The following is a 17,251-nucleotide window of genomic DNA, read 5'->3' on the forward strand; positions in this document are numbered from 1 at the left end:
GCCGAGTTGTCGTTTTGTATGGCACTCGACGATGATTGGTTGGTACTAAAGCCTATGTCACACTACGGATTGGGATTGAGATTGGATTGAAATTTGACCAATCAGAAGAAAGAAAACCAATCCTAAGTTTACTGATCTTCGCTCTGATTGACCAAATTGCAATCCAATTTCAATCCAAATCCGTAGTGTGACATAGGCTTAAAAGTAAAAACCAATCACATTCGATTGTCACGAAGCATCTTGTTCTGCTGTACGCCGCAACTTTAGACGAGTTTTCGAACTCGCACATGCGCAGACAAACGCAGCAGTCGTGTGGGAGGGACCAGGAGGGACGTTCAGTTGTTTCGGAGAGAAAACTGAGAGCGGTCAGTCCCGTAAGAAAATATATAATCGCTTTTCCTGCCTTGTAAGCCAGCGCAATGTCTATGGGTGGTGCGCATTGGCAACTTAACGTCACGTTTTGCCATTGAAAGGGGTCGAACTTTGCACGTCGGATTGGCTGACGCAATTTCACGTAAGTGGAGAAACTTTTGCCTCGGATGTGAAATTCAAACTTTTGCCGGAAAACAAAGCGGTGAAAAAAACAATTCACAAAGAGAAAACACAAATGAAATATTAACATTTATAACAATTTAACAATGTTTTAATTTCGTGATTATATACACTCATACACACGTACACACACAAATATGTATGCGTACAGGTACACAGTGGCTCGCATTCTTATCTCACTTTTATCGTTAGACATTGGGTTTTCGGAAAGTACGTAGCGTTTTTTTTTTTTTTTTTTAATAAGATTTAAATATTTCGTTTAAATTCTTTTACGATCTCGTGCGTTGTTTTTTTTAATGGCGTTATTTTGTAATCTTCGGGTGACCGCTACGAACTTTCTGAACAACTCAATATTTATTTTCAAAAATCTATTTATCATACGACACACGACTAAAACGCGTTCACTTGCGCGCTTAATTTTTCTTTGATAAAAGCGAAATGAGAACATCGGAACCGATATTTACAGGAAACATCGTACAGTACGTACACAGAAAAATACCCGGTGTAAGAGAGCGCTAACAAATTAGCGGACAGATTGGCTACAAACTTCAGAGCAGAGTACAACAGAGCCGAGGTCGTCTGTGAGGCAAACAGGTATGTGATTTCTGAAATTTTGTGTATCGCACAATCGTCCAAACAATCCCGACAATTGATAGTCTTGGAAATCGCGTGTCCACAATTTGTTTCGACGAAATTTGTTGCGAGCAAAATCTTGTATTCTGTTCTCGACAGACTTGGCTCGGTCGAGGGCTCGATAAATAACGTAGAAAAGTCTCTTTTCGGAGATTACAAAAATTATCGACGACAAAGAAATCTCGAGGGAGCCACCAATACGACCAATCAATTGAACAAAGATCATTTCTCAGCACATGTTTCGATCTTGTACACGAGCATCAATTAAAAAACAAATTAATATTATTCGTCCAAAAAAAAAAAAATATGTTTAAAATGTTCCAAAAGATATTTTCTGTTCGAATATTGCCACGATGTTATCGGCGGCTCGCTTTTTTTTTTTTTTTTTTTTTTTTTTTTTTAAAGAAGAGAGAGAGGGTTTCTCCGTTATTTTGCAGAAAACTAACATTTACAGAACTATCGCACGTTTAAACTACCTCGTGTACACGAGTGTCACGCGAGAATATACATCTTTTGTGTTTACTTACATATAATGTATGTACATTTTGGTTTTTTACAATTTTATATATATGCATTTGTTGTCTACATCTTACACATATGTACAGACACAAGTGTAGTCCGATGAGATGCATCTCGTTGTTTGTTACACACACGCTAGAACTCGATATTTTTTTTTTTGTTTTTGTTTTTGTCCGATAGCTCCGTTGTTTCTGTCGTAGTTCCGATGATGATACGTACTCTAGGAACACGAATATTGCGAGAAAAAAAAATACGCCGAAGTAGTGACACATTTGCGCGCGCGCGCATAGAGATTGCAACTTATTTTTTTTTTTTTTTTCAATTCTTTGGTAAGAGAAAAAAGAGATACACGATAGAGAGTTACAAATGCGCTCGTTAATGTCAAAGTGCGCAATTAGCAACTTGTGAACACATACATCAACACATACTGTGTAAACTATCGATATATAAAAATTATCACATTGTATGGCCGCTGCCACGGTGGGGATTTACGACGAGAAATCAATCGCGAAAGAGTGTGCATGTGCGTACCGCAATGAAGAAAATAAACAACAAAATGAGAAATGGTATGAAAAATTATTTCGAGCTTTCTTAGCGTAAGAAAATAGAGTAATTTTCACATAAATGTGAGAAAAGATCGAATCTTCACGTCCGCGTCTTAAACGTAAATTCATCGTCTAAATACACGTACAAGCTTAGAAATAGATCGTCCGCTACGTTTTATATAAAAAATCAACTCGTTCTCTCGTTCTGTCGACTACAACGTACATACTATGTACATTTATGTGCGGTTATCTCAGACTTTTAGTTGATTCGCTTAGAGACCTGTGGAGACATCGCTATTTACACTGTCTGTAATATATATATATATATATATAGCCGGATGAAACACATCACCTTCACGTTTAATTATCCTAAATTCACACTTCGATCGCTGCGCATATCAATAACATATGTTACACTTCCTACGGCGTCAAAAAACCTTTTTTTTTGTTTTTGTCTCTAAATATATATAAATAAATAGAATCTAAATAAAAAGTGGCGCGATTATTTATTTATTTTTCTTTTTTTTTTTTACGATATAGACGTCAAAATAGTATCTTGGGTATAATTTTATAATATACGATTTATAGTATATATATTCATTATTCGTTTTACCCATCACGATTTATTTATCACAGTTTATGTTTATTAACGCGTCGTTCCTCATTTCCTTTTCTTTTGTATATTACTAATTTGTCTCGTGCGTATGTTTTTTTTTTGTTTTTGTTTTTTGAGAAGATAACAGCTTGGTCTTGCTTTGTACTATAATAAATGATAGACAATAATAAACAGCTAAGTTGGTGTTCGCTTGTATTTCGTATCATTTACGCGCTGTTTTTTGTTTTTTTTTTTCTGGATATCAATTCGTCTTGAAGCAGAGATCTCTGTTGTGTAAGAGACGCTTTGAGACGAGAGGCACTACTGGTCCGGATTGCCTTGCGAAATTTCGATTCAACAGCAAATTCGCGAATGCTCGAACTTCGGCGCTCACAGACCACCAAAGAATTTGTGAAAAATAATCGACGAAGTCGCGATCACACACTAACAAACGTATTCTTGACTGGAAACAGAAGTGTAGTTGTTGGGTTACGTTCGTTGATGATGTTCATTTCTGTAGGCTCATTATTGTGAAGGAGATGGCACTGTACTGATTTGATTGGCTAGTTTGCAGATGCAACACGGAACGGGTGATGATGCTCTGCGGTAAGAGAGAAGAGTAAAACGTTAGTCGAGACGTGAACTTGTCTTCGTTTTTATATAACACAGCTGTTTGTAAAACAATTTCTCTTTTTGTCTTGTTAGATCAATACCTAATAAGTCTGTCAACTACATCTACAACTTGACATTGTTTGAAGCATACGCGCACCTCATTTGCCGCTTCAACTTCCGGCTGTTTTGCCGTTTGGTTTTGCTTTTGTCGCACTGTTTGCCAGTGCTGTGCATTGATTGCTATATTTGTGTACCTCCGCCCTTATCTTCCGTCTGGTTCGCGGACCGAGTTTCACCTCGCTCGACCGAGTCGATCCGTCTACTGCGCGTGCTGCTACAACAAAGAAATATTCGACTCACATTGCTTTCGTGGAAGAGATCGAGTGAAAAATGGCGCGCGCGAGAACTTACTCGCTGTGAACGGAGGAAGAATCGATTTCCGACGACGTCCGAGAATATTCTTTAGCAATTCCGACTGTAGGTGGCTTCGTTTTTAGCCCGGAGTTGGTCGATTGTCCGCGTTTCTCATCCTCGACAGCTGTCTCCTGCATCTTCAGAGACAATTCGATCATCGCTTCCAGGCAACGCGCGAAGAACTCGGAACTCTCGGGCGTACAGTTGGACTGTAACATTGTGTAATGTCGCGCGTAAAAAAGATACACATTGAAAAGTGTCGATTATATCGTCAAGTGATCGATCAGTTAATCGACAAGCGACTTAACTAAATCTGAAACAATTGTTTTTCGTGTAAACTTACATTCGTGTAATATCCCGCAAACCTCCAAAGACCGCGAAAACCGCTTGTTTGCAAGCGATGTTGAAAGTTGAGCTCGCGCAAGTTTTGACTCGCGTCTTCGCAGGATATCATGTTTTGTATAATAGTTTGCACCGCGTTTAATATCGCTTGATCGTGACAGGAAGATAACACGCTGGTGATCTTCGCGTCAAGCAAGTTGTGTCTACGAGGGGAGAGAGGGCAAACAGCGGTTCGCAAAAATTTAAGCCAATACAAGTAGTTTGCATTTACACAATTGCAAAAAAGAAAAGGCACAACTTACACAACTGGGAAAATTTTCGGGAAAACTACAGTCGCCTCTGCCAAGTACTCATACAGAATCCGGGTCTCGTTCTCGTTCGTGGAGTACTTGACTAAAGTGGCAAGCATGGTAATAACCAACGTCTGTGTCGAGTCCTCGGTCAGCACAAGCGGATCGAGCAAGACGTTGGTCTCGTTGCTCACGCTCACTCTAGCGTTACGATCTTTCTGCTACGGAACACAAAAGGATGCGAATATACGTTAATTCTGTTACTTCAGAAATTACAATTGAGTAAATTATTGCGAGAAATATTTGCAACGTTTCTCAATAGAAACAGTATGAAATACATATTCACGAAAAAGCACAAGAATTAATTGTCGTATAACTCGACAATGAGTACCTGTTGCTGAGAGTCGTCCGCCGTCTTGTCTTCCTTTGCACTTGGCACGCTCAAGGATCGCTGCGATTTAAATAAAAGCCGTCCAGTCTTGGTAGTAACATACAAGTTTCATAATAATTTGCGCAATCCGGGCGGGTGGACATAGGCATGAGAAAGAGAGAGAGAAAGAGAAGAGAATAAAAGAAAGAGTAAACGGGAAATACAGAAATGATGGGGTTAAAACGACGTTAAGATATTAAGGTGCCGATAGAAGATCTGCTTAGTCACAAAGAAGATTCGATCGAGAAGTGTGACGGAAACAAGTTGTGTTGCAGATACAAAAACGTGAGATGCTCGCTCAAACTCTTGTTCAATACCTGCGCGGGTTGTTGTTTCTGTTGCTTCGCCTTGGTGATAGCGGATTGGTCCAGCAAGTCCCAAGTTTTCTGTCTTCTAGGATTGGTGGATACCCCCGATATATCCTAGTGGACAAATAGTGATTGATAAAAATACGAAACAGCGTAACAAATAAGTCACCGCTACGATACATACTTGTAGAAAAACATTTAGAAAAGAGAAAGAAACATACCGTATTGCGCGAAGTTAACGTGTCCAAAATATCCGTACCACTTACTGAATCGTGCAGACTTTTATTGATCGAATGCCGAATGTGACACCTACTACGGACTTCTTCGGACACAGCCACCAAGGCTACAACAAAACAACATTCGTGTAAAATTTATTAACACGCTTACTAAGTGTTTTTCAAAATATCGTACCGATTAAATAAGGAATGTTTTCTGGCGTCACTTCGAATTTATCCCGTTTTGATTTCTTGGCAATAATTCCCAGCAACATAGTCAGAACTCTGATCGTTCTGGTGACCGTGGTCGGCGACTCGTGCCTGTAACCTTTCAGAAGATGACCGACCAGCGCAAAGTGGAATTCTTTTTCAAAGGACAAGCCCACAGTGTGATCCAGCTGTTTGAAGTGATACTCCAGAGGCTTGCGCGTTGACAACATCACGTCCTTCAATGACTAAAAAAGTAGCGGCGATATTATTTCACACATGTATTGAAAAATAATGAGAAAATCGATCGGACTCTTGATGAGAATTAATAATGTCACCTCGTTGTTGAAAGTATTTAGCGAATCAAGCGTGTGCAAGTTTTGCTCGAGAAGGGCCAGACCGGATGCGTACAATGTCATGTCGTCCAGCTCAAGGACGGACGTGGCGATCCAAAACAAGAATTTGTGTATTGGCGAGTTCTTTGACAAAATCACAAGCAAATTAGCAGATACTTGAAGGACTTGAAAATGTCTTTTACAAATGAAACACTTACGGATCTAAGAAGCGGCTGCAGTCGTGTCAAGCACATGACTATAGCCTCAATGAGATAAATGTCATTGAAACTCTCGAGCGCCTTCACCAATATCTTCAGCAGCTGTCTTATGTCTTGATCTGTTATGCTCTTGCTAATGCATCCGAAAACAATGAGCGCTCTCGGCTGCAGAGCCGGATTGAACGAGAAAGCCAAGTTCTTTGCCAGCAGAGTCCAGATGTTCAACCAGTCGCACTTCGGAATGTCCTGCATGCAAGCCTCCATTATCTCCAGAAGAGCGTCGGTTATGATTTCCAAATTAGACAGGTTGAGATTTTCTTTGTCCTGCGTCCCGTCCCGCTCATTGTTGTCCAGCCATTTGTCGTTGACGGAGTTCTCGCAGGCGGAGTAAGAGTGATTGTAAAAAGCTGTAGCGGATTTCACGTTGTCGATGCCGAACAACAGATACGATTTCGGCAGTGAGAATTCGTCCAGGCTCATCCGCAATATTCGATGCGTGTTTTCGGAGAACTTGGGTGAACTGCACGTGCACAAGGAATGTATGCTGTTGGTCATGAGACCGTGAATGGACGCGCGCATGGTCGAGCTGCCGCTGCAAACGAGTAGCGTGACCGCGTGAAATATGTACGGCAGATGCTTCCCCACGTCGAGACAGTTGTTAAATGAGAGCATCAAGAGATATCTCGCCAGGATCGCGATATCGCTCCACATTACGTGTTGTTCGAGTTGCGACGTCGGCGACATACAGGTTTTGTCGAGCATCCGGCATACTTTGTTGATCAGTTTTGTGGTTACCAGCTGCACGTTGGCGGACGCCTGGGCGACCGCGACCGCGGTGTCCGCCATTATCTCGGCCATCGGCGAGCCCAGGCCGTACTGCGTGCTGCGTTGAAGAAATATATCGAGCACGTCGTCAATCAGTTCCGGCAGTCTGCCGATTGTGTTCCAGATCTTGGCCTGCATGCTTGGATACATATCGATTTCCTGGATGGTCAGCGTGATTAGATCGTTCAGTATTTCTATGATTTGCTTCTGCTTCTTGCCACCCAGTTCCTCGTCTTGGGATTTGTAAAATCGCACGAGATTGCTCAGCCATGGTGTCATGTACTGCAAGCACAGGTGCTTCAGCTCAAAAGTCGACTCCTTGAAACCCTGCATGCACTCTCGAAGAAACTCGAGCGTGAGATGCGGATCGTTCGCCGCCAGTGTCTCACTTAGATGAACAATAAACATCGTGTTGTTCTTCGGTATGCAGATGCAGGATGTCTCCACCAGTTGGCCCTGTATCTTCAAATCGAACGTTGTCGTGAGCGCGCACAACAGATTGTACGCGACAAGTCGAAGATTTGGATCCGGACTGCCCAGGTTTAGCAGAGCCATATTCAGCAAAGTGCCGGGTACGTCCTTAGGCCTGATCTTCGCATGAGTGGGCACGGTTTCTGACTGCGAGAGCACCCAGCGTTTCTTGATGTAACATATCGCCTGAGCGATGGTCTCCGCGCAGTCGCTGTGAGCAAAATGTAAAGGTCCGACTTCGATGGAAACAATTACCGTGAACTGGCTTTCGTCCACCACGGTCACGTCCTGTATCTCGGACGCGTAATACACGTCGTTTAACAGAACATACTGCGACAGCACTTTGGATTTGTCTACATAAGTTACTTGCAGACTAGTCGGTCCGATTTTTATGGTCACTTTGAGATCTTTGTTATTGTATTGTTTCAGAACACCAGTAAAGACATGATTCAAGTCTTCGTCTAACGACAACGTCGCACCCGGTAATTTCTGTTGTTCGATGTCGATCACATCGTTTAACTTCTCTTGGCTGTCGAGAAAGACTATTTTTCGATTTCCCTTCAACGGCGCCAAAATCTCATTGTGAAACTTTATGTGCTCACGCACCCAGTTGTTGCAGTTGTATATGTAAATCGCGTGAACGTTTTCGTAATACGTTTCGGGCAGCATGTAAAACCATTTTTGCAAGAATTCCGTTCTAAAACGATTGTCTGCGCACATGTGAGTGCAATCGATGACCACGTCGTACGGACTGCGACAGAACGGCTTTAGAGTTAGAATCACGTGATATATCAGCAGATCGCTGTTCGTCTCGCCGTATCTGAAAATCGCAAAATTTTCATTTTAATTTCGTGTAAAATAATGAACATATGAATATGTCATTCAAGTAAAATGACTCGTGCGTACTTGAATCTGCGCCCGATGTAGTAAAATACCGGATAGCCTCGCTTGCTGGTGCCTGCTTGATAAAAAATATTCATGCTCTGAATGTTTTTGAAATCTTCTCTCTCCTGCACGTTGAGTTGCATCATGATATCCTCGAAATTACTTGACGATATGTCTTTGTTTGCCCATCGTGTCATACGAACGTAAGAAGACGGAAAGACCGAGCTGAAAAATGAAAAATTTACTTAAAATACAAATTACTTATATTATAGTTACGCGAATAGAACCATGACGGAATAATTGAAACAAAAATGCAATTGCTCGATGACTTACTGGGAATATAGTGGCTTATGTTCGGGTGGACCAAGATACGCCAATAACGTAGCCAATCTGTCGACAGGCGTTCTTCCGAGAGCTTTGTGGTCTCTGCTGCTGGTGAGATAATCTCTCATTTTCTCTTGATGATTCCACAAGAGCCTGTGCAAGGTCAGAACATTGGCGTCCGAAACAAACGACTTGGGATACTGATTGTGCTCAATTTTATCGCATGTCAACGATATTTTTTCGAAGAATTTCCGACCAATCTCGAAACGAGCAGTCAGAAAGTCGTTGAACGGTAACATGTGTTGCTCTTTGCTAAATTCCACGTGATTGGCGATGTTCTGCAATATTTTCGACATTAGCATGAGACCTCGTTTGACGTGTTGCGGCACTGGTTTGTTCACGATTCCCATTTCTTGAGGTGAGACAACGGCGGGATTGATGAAACGCAAAAATATCACCGTTTCCACAGCTACCAAGTTGATTTGTCCCGAGTATTGCGGGAATCTCTTGCACAATATTTGATACAAGCAGTGACAGATCAAACGTAATTTTGAGGGAAACCTAAAGTAAGAATATATTTGGAACGTTATTATTTATTTATTTATTTTATTTACAATTATAGAAAACGACGACTCACACATCTGCCGACGATATTATGGCGTCAAATACTTTTTGCGTCAGTTTGATTAGGTTTTCGCTATTCTGTTCGATACTTTCATCGGATTCGATCCTCGCGCTGTCCACCTCAAAACTGACAGACGGCTCGTCTAGCAAAGGTTCAATGAACGGCTCAAGTAAACCCTGCAAATAGTTGGCGCCAAACATTTTGAAGCAGCAAGACATGATTTTACTTCCCAGAGTATTGCCACGAAGAACCGTTTGTATGCAATCGGTCACTTCGACCTCGCGGTAGAGAAAATTCCACAACAGAGGTGTCAGTAAGTTCTTCGCATCGAATATCGTCACGAAGACACGCGCCAGCTCGTCCATTTCGTTCGTCACTACATTAGCTAGTGCCATAGCAATAGGCAAATCGCCTTTCTCGGTCATTATCGTGATGAGATCGACCAATTGTTCGTATCTGTCAGCAAGGGCGGTCTCAGCGAGAGTGTCAAACTCTGTCCCTTGCTTAAGGGTTTTAGTCAGCACTTCCATAAACGCGGCTCGCGTTTTGAGATCTGCCTTGTAGCCTAAGTCTAAATACAAAGAGAAAAATTTAATAAAAAAGATAATACTGTTTAGTCACGTGTGTCAACAACTGGACAGATTATTAAAAGATAAATAAAGCAAATTGAGATAAAGATGTTTCTCCGGAAAGCTTCGGTGTGTTAATCGTACAAACACAAATTTGATATCTTTACTTACGTATCGAGTGCCTCAAACCGCTATCTATGTTAGCACTGAGAAGATTACTCATGGCTTGAATGGTGGTGTCGCGCAAAGTGGCTAACTTGCTGGTCGCTAAAGTGGGCGATTGTCCGGGTATAACATCCTCGTTCTTCGTCAGCGTCGGTTCCTTGCAATAATTCAATAAATTCATGAAAAGCATGAAATACTTGGAGAACAATTCAGACTTTGCCTCCATCATGTCAGGGCAATCGGAGTCTTCGGGCTGAAGAGGAAGCCCACGCAACAATGCTCCTACTGCTTCCATGCAAGCTTGATCCAAATCTCTGCAAAACAAAATATCGAAATTGGATACTACATTTTCGAATTTGATACAATAACTCTTCTCTTTCTTTGTTTAAAATAAACAAAGAGACTCTCAAATGTGTGAAATAATAGTTTTACCTGGTATAAGTAATATCACTTGTTGACGACAAAAGCGGCTCCCACATCACCCAATCGGTCAGATATTCCACTAGTTTGTTGCGAAATTTCAGTTCTTGTCTGAACGCCAAGTCATCACGTCTTCTCATCATAGTCTCGACCAGTTGGCACAATCTCGTCTTAATACATATCGAATGCACCATCATGTCTAGGTGTCTGACGTATCTAACAATCGCCAACATCATGGCTTCTATGCTGGTCTTCCCAAGATACTCCGACGGTTGATCCGTTTTTGGATCCAGAATATTGTGCATTATGAATATAGTGTGTTCTATAAATTGGGTGTTCAGGTCCGATATTATCACTTGTCCACGAGAATCGAAGAACTTTTCGATTATATTTCTGATCTGGTCAAACAATATCGGATACAGCGCGGGACTCATTTCATGTCCGACCGTCTCTTTCACGTATTTCTGTATTTGGCTGCCGAATTTTTCATTGTTGCAATTTAACAGTCGCAATAGAGTGGAGACGAACTGTGTCACTTGGCAATTGTGCGCTTCTTGATTACAATTTGTCGAGACGGACGTCGGGCCGGGATCGATCTTGCTCGGTGAATGACGCGAAAAGCACACTCCGCCTAGAGCGCAAAGAAATCCCGTCATATTGGCCCACTCGTTAATTTGCTCTTCCACATCGTGCTCCGAATTCTGGTGAGCCGCTTTTCGCTTCACGTTACTGACCGTACGACAAAACGATTCCGCTTGCGCGTCTTCAGTCTTGGTTTTAGGATAATTTAAGGACAATTGTCGAGAGATCAGTTCCCAACTTTTAAATGTTTCTTCCCATGCCTGAGTACGAAACAAAAAAATATTTTTTGTGATTTTAATTCGTATTACATTTTGTATAACATAAAAATACGTACCGGCTGAACGCCGTTCACGCAATGTTCTATTTTTCTTAATAGAAACAATATTTTCTTCTGCATCGAAGCGCGTCCTAAAATATAAAAATCGAGTCATTACGTAATACTCACTTTCTTGAAGAACTACCTGTCCATATGCACGCGATATAAAAGTTAATGACTCACCGTCGCTATGTTCCTGATAATGCAATCTACTCTCCCCGTAGGCTATTAGGACAACAAGTTCTTTAATACTCTATTACAGACGAATAAGAGTTTCATTAAAGCGAGGAAAACTGAGTATTTTTGTAAATAAATCTTTGAATTTACAAGAGAACTTTTTTTCTGTCTTATTCAATGTTCTCATAAATTTGATTTGATTGACATGAAGAGTAAGTCATGAAACAATAATAAACAATCACCAGAGATTAACGCTGTCGATGCTTGCGCCAGTTCCAAATACACTTGATAATTTGGAAGCAGGCAGGTCACAGCTGCCACTTCGTCGCTTCCGCAGAGAATTTCGGCTTCCTCGCATAACAACGCGAAGCAAGACATTGATATTAAAACAGCCTCAAGATCCGTGCTCCACAAATACATTAGGCAAACGATCTGCATAATGAGTTTCGCAAATTAATTTTAACAAAGTTGTGTACAATTTTGCAACACGCAGTATGTACCACCTACCTCTAGTTTAATGTGTGCCTCCTTGCTGATCGCGATTTGGCTGCCTACATTCGCGTTATCTTTGTACTGAGAGAGAAAGGCATTTCTACAGATCAGTATCTCGCGAAACCACTTAAATATGCTTGTGTAATTGGCACCACGTTGAATCAATTTTAATGAGATCGAGAGAATAACTTGCGAATTAATGTCCCAGAACGTAATCAGGGGCGCTTCCATATTCCACGCTTTGATCTTTTCTGGCTGATGCAGAACCAGCAAAGCCTCCATCGCTTCGTAGGCGATGTCCGACATGGTAGAATGATGGACTAACGAGACGAGTCCACTGATTAGTTCTAAACTGGACTTTTCGTGACTGGCAGTGCCGTCATTCTATAAAACGCTTAATTAGTGTAGGTTTCGGGTATTATCCTATACGTATCCGTAAACTTACATGCAACATCAACATTGGGTCTACGTGGATCAGTCGCACCATCATCAGTAACAGATTTCTGGAGTTGGTCATTTCTTCCTTGGACTTGAACGTAAAAGTGTGAATCATACGTAACGTTTGCGTGTTTCCCGTGTAATTTTGCATCACTTTGTTCAGAGTGTCGGTGAACATGTGTCTCAGTTCCGTGCCGTACGAATACATTAAATTGATCTCCGGCCACCACGGCAGTCTCGGCTGAGTGAAGATCCTGAAATGTGACGTTGAACCAATCGATCAGCGAAACTCTCAAGGTAATCTTTTAGAACGGTATCACAGTATTTTCTCGCACTTACTTGTACAGCGAGCTGACTACGACAAATTGATACAAGTAATTGCCGTTCAGACAGAATCGGAACACCTCGTTGTTGCTCGGATTGATACGGTAACAGCTAACCAAGGAGTCTATCATCAAGTCGACGTCTTGTGCGATGTAATTTTGACCCCTTGATTTCGAAGGATTGAAGAGCAGCATCATAAGATCGTCGGTCACTTGTTGCGCCAATGTAAGAACAACGCTGCTGTTGAAGTCCGCGGTGTTGACGTACGTGGCTGCCTTCGTAAGTTTGCTACATGTGATTACAGCCGCCTCGGTCAGCTGCCGGCTGGATGAGCTACCGTGCATCTTCATGTTGCGCTTCACGCTATCGATGAATTGCTTCTTTTTCGAGTAGCGCGGCGATCCGGGCGGTCCGGATTCGGCCTTCACAATCTCGTTCAGCACCCTGGGCGAGAGTACAAGGAGCATCATCTGCAACGGCCATACAGTTGCGGCTCGACTCTTCTTGTCGACGAAAGTGTCGAGAATGTCGAACAGCTCCTCGCAGGCTTTGCTGACGTCCTCGTTCGGTTGCTTCTGCAGATCGGCAAACTCCTGCGGATGAGTGTCCATCCAATTCCAGATCGCCTTCTCCAAGGAATTCATGAGAACGAGGTACGCTATCTTTTTCAACTGTCGAACCTTCTGTATCGTTTCTGCAGCGATAACGAATACGAATGAAAACAATATACATAGAGCGCTCCTGTTAATATTCATCTCCTTACCGTTCAAGAGCCTGGTCAGTTTCTGGACATCGACGTTAATGTGCTGCATTAGCTCGATGTCGCTGCAATCTGGATTCTCTTCACCGCTGCTGGACAACTCCTGAAGCCTGGCCGAGATCCGATTGAAGACCGCGTTGAAGAAGTTTACACTCAGAGCAAACAGCACCTTGCTCGCCAGATCCTTTATCATCTTGGTCTGCAAACTACTGTCGTAAGGTATGCCTGGAAAAAAATTTACACCTATTTGTAAGACAATTTGAACTTTAAAAAAACACATCTATACAAAACCTACATATGAACTGGCATATTTCCCGAAGCAGTAACTTCACGTTCATTGCCTCCTCGAACTTGGTCGTGTCTTTCGGCGTGTTCGCCAAGCACTTCTCCAGCGTGTCCAGCACGATGATGATGGACTCTTGCCGGTCCTGATCCATGGCGTGGAGAAACGGTCGCTGACCGCTCGAGTTCGGCGTCGCCTCGTTGACGCGCTGCAGCATCTTTGTGAGGCCCGATATCACGAGAGAGAATCGGTAACGGGAGATCTCGATCAGGCATTTCTCGCTCCTCTTCTCGTTCATACGAGACTGCGGGCTGTCGGGACCGGAACGACATGGCAGCTGCGCAACAATATTGCCGAGAATCAAAACAGGTTGCTGTAAATCAAGCGAGGAACGACGACGGGCGCTCTTTCAAATTAAAGACAAACCCTTTCCGAAGAGAACGCGGACAAAAGAGGAAGGAAAGGGGAGGTGCAAAAAATTAGCGTGCTTGCGAAATAATAGCGGCGACAAATTGCCGCGACATTGAGGAAATACATCAGTGCGCGCGGCGCGATCGATTTCGGTTATATTTCCCTTTGTATGCGACTGCACACACGGGCAGGGGAAGCCGCGCGTAAAGAGAACGTGCAGCTTTCATTCATGAATATGGCGAGCGAGGTGGCGGCGCGGGAAGAGAGCGTGAAAAAGAGAAGATACGACGGAAACAAAAGGAAATAAATCCACGCGATTTTTCGCGAGATAATAAATTCGCGTAAGTAAGTTTCACATATTTTTTCCGGAGAATATATTCGATGAACACAAAAGCGAACTCTGTTTTCAAAGATTTTACAGGAGTCTATAAATTTATTAATTGAATTTCAATACCACATTAATGAGGTCCAAAAACAATTCTATTTTACCTAGAAGCGAAACAAAACAACAACAGCTTCGCACTTCTGACGCACAATTCGAATATTCAGCGGAACCGGAAGCGCCTACTCGGGAGCGTCGAGAAACAGAATCTTCGTAATTTTCCAACAGAGAAAATTAAGTATCGACATTTTACACCCCTAATGCTGTATTGTACATACGTTACTGTGTACATATGTACACCTTTGATTGAGTTGCTCTCACGGAATGGTTGACTAGGATAGCAGCAGAGGGGGTGAAGGTCAAATCGCATGGGGAGAGAGGGGCTGGGAGAGAGCAGGGGCCATCTTTGCAAGAATGCATCTTTTCGTGAATGAACGAGTCGGAGAGGGCAGGAACGACAACGTATCAATCGGCGATCTCCCACGTCATCGACACGTTGGTGTTCGAGACTTTTGGAGAAAAATGAAAAAAAAAAAAAGAAAAAAGAAAAAGAAAGAAAGAAACGCGCGTACGCGCGTGCACATTTAATTGGAACTCGGAGACGTACGGGTCGATTCTTTCATCCGTGCGTTGGCAACGTTAGAGTCGGAATATCGACAACGCGAGCGGGATAAGAAGAAAAAGACTATGTACGACTTCAACCGATGTCTTAATTGTATATCAATTGACGTTAATGTAACGTCGGAAGATTCCACGGGAATTTCTCGATCTTCCGCGACGTGTCATCAGCGGCTCGAAGTTAGCGATTTCGGAGTAATTGAGAAAACGCAAGTAAATCTCTGATAAATTTTCAGTGTAAATTTACTCGAAACGTCTTTTCTCAAGCGAATAAAGAGACGGTCTATCTATAAACACTCGTGTGAAGTTTGACACATATTACAGATCAGAGGTGACCAGCCCGACAAAACCGGCTGTTAGTCGCATATCCGTTCTCGTCAGTTTTTAATAAAAAGCTGTTACACTTGGGACAATAAATCGCGCGAGACCTACCCCCTTGCGCGATCGTCGAGAAAACGGACAGACGAGTTTTCGATACTTGGAGAACGAGAGATCCGCGAATCTGTTGGGAGAATTTGACGGGACCATATCGAAACCGCGGCAAGTACGTGACACAAAGAGAGATCGTGCGTACGACGTGTATCGTCGTGACAGCCGGGGGAGAAGACTCCGCGCGCAACTGGAAGACGATGCTCGAACGAAGAAGAAAAGAACGACGAGAAACTAAAAAAAAGGAAAAGCTTGGCATAGAATTCGGAAAGCAAAGAGAAGGATTGAAAAAAACGTTCGTTTGTGGTGCAATCTGTTCTAATTGCGCACCTGATCCTCGAAACGGGTGAGCACCAAACTCGCCCATTCTCCGGGTTTCTGTGTCCCCATCTTCGACCGAGGTTCACTGACAGGCCGTTACCACATACCACGAAACGCCCAGTGTCGCCTGGTATCAACCTTACGTCGTCACTTGTGAACGTCGACTGACTTGGACTGACCCACCGACCCGACCACCACCCCAAATCCATGATTCGTCCGCCCGATGGGAGGGGCACTTACAGCGATGAAGCAGCGGGAACAACAGGACGCGTTTGAGAACGCGCCTCATCGGGGCGCGCCAATCATCTGGTCTCATGCACATGTGGTACACTGCAGAGCAATGAGTCGGTTCCGCGAAAGGGGAAAGACTTTCCCCTTCTGCGCGCCGGCTGTTCTTTTCGCTCTGACCGGTCGATCGACAACAGCGTTGGACAGCGGCTGAGAGAATGCTTCTTCGTCTTTTCGCGGAAAAGAACCGATTCTCGACGTTGCTTTACGACGTACTTTGCTCGAGAGCGACACCGTCATCCGGAAAAAAAAAAAAAATGTACGACATGTAACTCTGAACCAAATGTTTGTCTCGAAATATTTTTCTTAATTGGAATGAAAGAATATAAAACAGGTACGTATTATCTCTTACCGTACGTTACTTGTGCGTATCCAACTGACATACATGTTGAGAGAGTTCGCAGAGGGTGTTAATTCGATCTTGTACAGCCCTGATTCGGTCAATGCACGCTCGCCCCTACTCCAGCGAGTGCATCATTCATAACTGTGCTATGCGGCCTTGTGCATACGTACTCGAAACAATGGTGGGTCTCGTACGTACGAAAATTCGATCCGATTGTTGCAGCTGCAACGTGTGCATGTTTTTTTGTCTTTTTTTTTTTTACCGTTTGATCACGTTTGGCTGAGCCATGCCAAAATTGCGGCAGAATAAAATATAGTCAAGTATTTTATTTTTACATTTTTATCATCAGAGACGTTGAAAAGGGCAAGGTCGAAACGCTTGCTTTACTAATGAATTAATCAAAGTTATCCTTGAATGAGATTTTTTACACACTACAAGAAAAAGGAGGAAAAAACACGAAGAGAAATGTTTGCTACAAAGTTTTTTTTTTTTTAACATAATTGCACTCTTCGTGCAACTAATCGCTTTGTCTCTTCGTGGCCTTTTCTTTCTTTTTTCTTAGACTGTGGGGGGAAGGTCCCGATTGCA

General features: G+C 42.8%; 1 protein-coding gene across 5 annotated transcripts; it reads right to left on the minus strand.

The window, feature by feature from the left end:
* Positions 1–1,870: 1,870 nt before the first annotated feature.
* On the minus strand, positions 1,871–17,115 carry LOC109857108 (neurofibromin). 5 transcript variants are annotated; one of them, XM_020433101.1, is made up of 25 exons: positions 16,042–17,115; positions 13,884–14,208; positions 13,592–13,813; positions 12,844–13,522; positions 12,512–12,758; positions 12,082–12,450; positions 11,817–12,006; positions 11,581–11,622; positions 11,416–11,489; positions 10,512–11,341; positions 10,086–10,393; positions 9,358–9,916; positions 8,730–9,281; positions 8,418–8,621; positions 6,216–8,331; positions 6,001–6,141; positions 5,652–5,910; positions 5,462–5,583; positions 5,250–5,354; positions 4,894–4,953; positions 4,515–4,723; positions 4,214–4,415; positions 3,868–4,079; positions 3,614–3,790; positions 1,871–3,445 (listed from the first exon to the last, which is right to left on the minus strand). In XM_020433101.1, exons 1-24 carry the CDS (start codon positions 16,099–16,101, stop codon positions 3,697–3,699), a joined length of 8,181 nt encoding a protein of 2,726 aa, XP_020288690.1. In that variant the 5' UTR covers positions 16,102–17,115; the 3' UTR covers positions 1,871–3,445; positions 3,614–3,696. The 5 variants fall into 5 exon arrangements, with proteins under 5 accessions (XP_020288690.1, XP_020288688.1, XP_020288686.1 ...); XM_020433099.1 differs by having other exon boundaries at positions 3,614–3,787; positions 4,894–4,980; XM_020433097.1 differs by having other exon boundaries at positions 4,894–4,980.
* Between the last annotated feature and the right edge of the window lie 136 nt (positions 17,116–17,251).

This window comes from Pseudomyrmex gracilis, unplaced genomic scaffold (assembly GCF_002006095.1).
Source record: "Pseudomyrmex gracilis isolate BER0280 unplaced genomic scaffold, ASM200609v1 scaffold_143, whole genome shotgun sequence".
NCBI classification, from domain to species: domain Eukaryota; kingdom Metazoa; phylum Arthropoda; class Insecta; order Hymenoptera; family Formicidae; genus Pseudomyrmex; species Pseudomyrmex gracilis.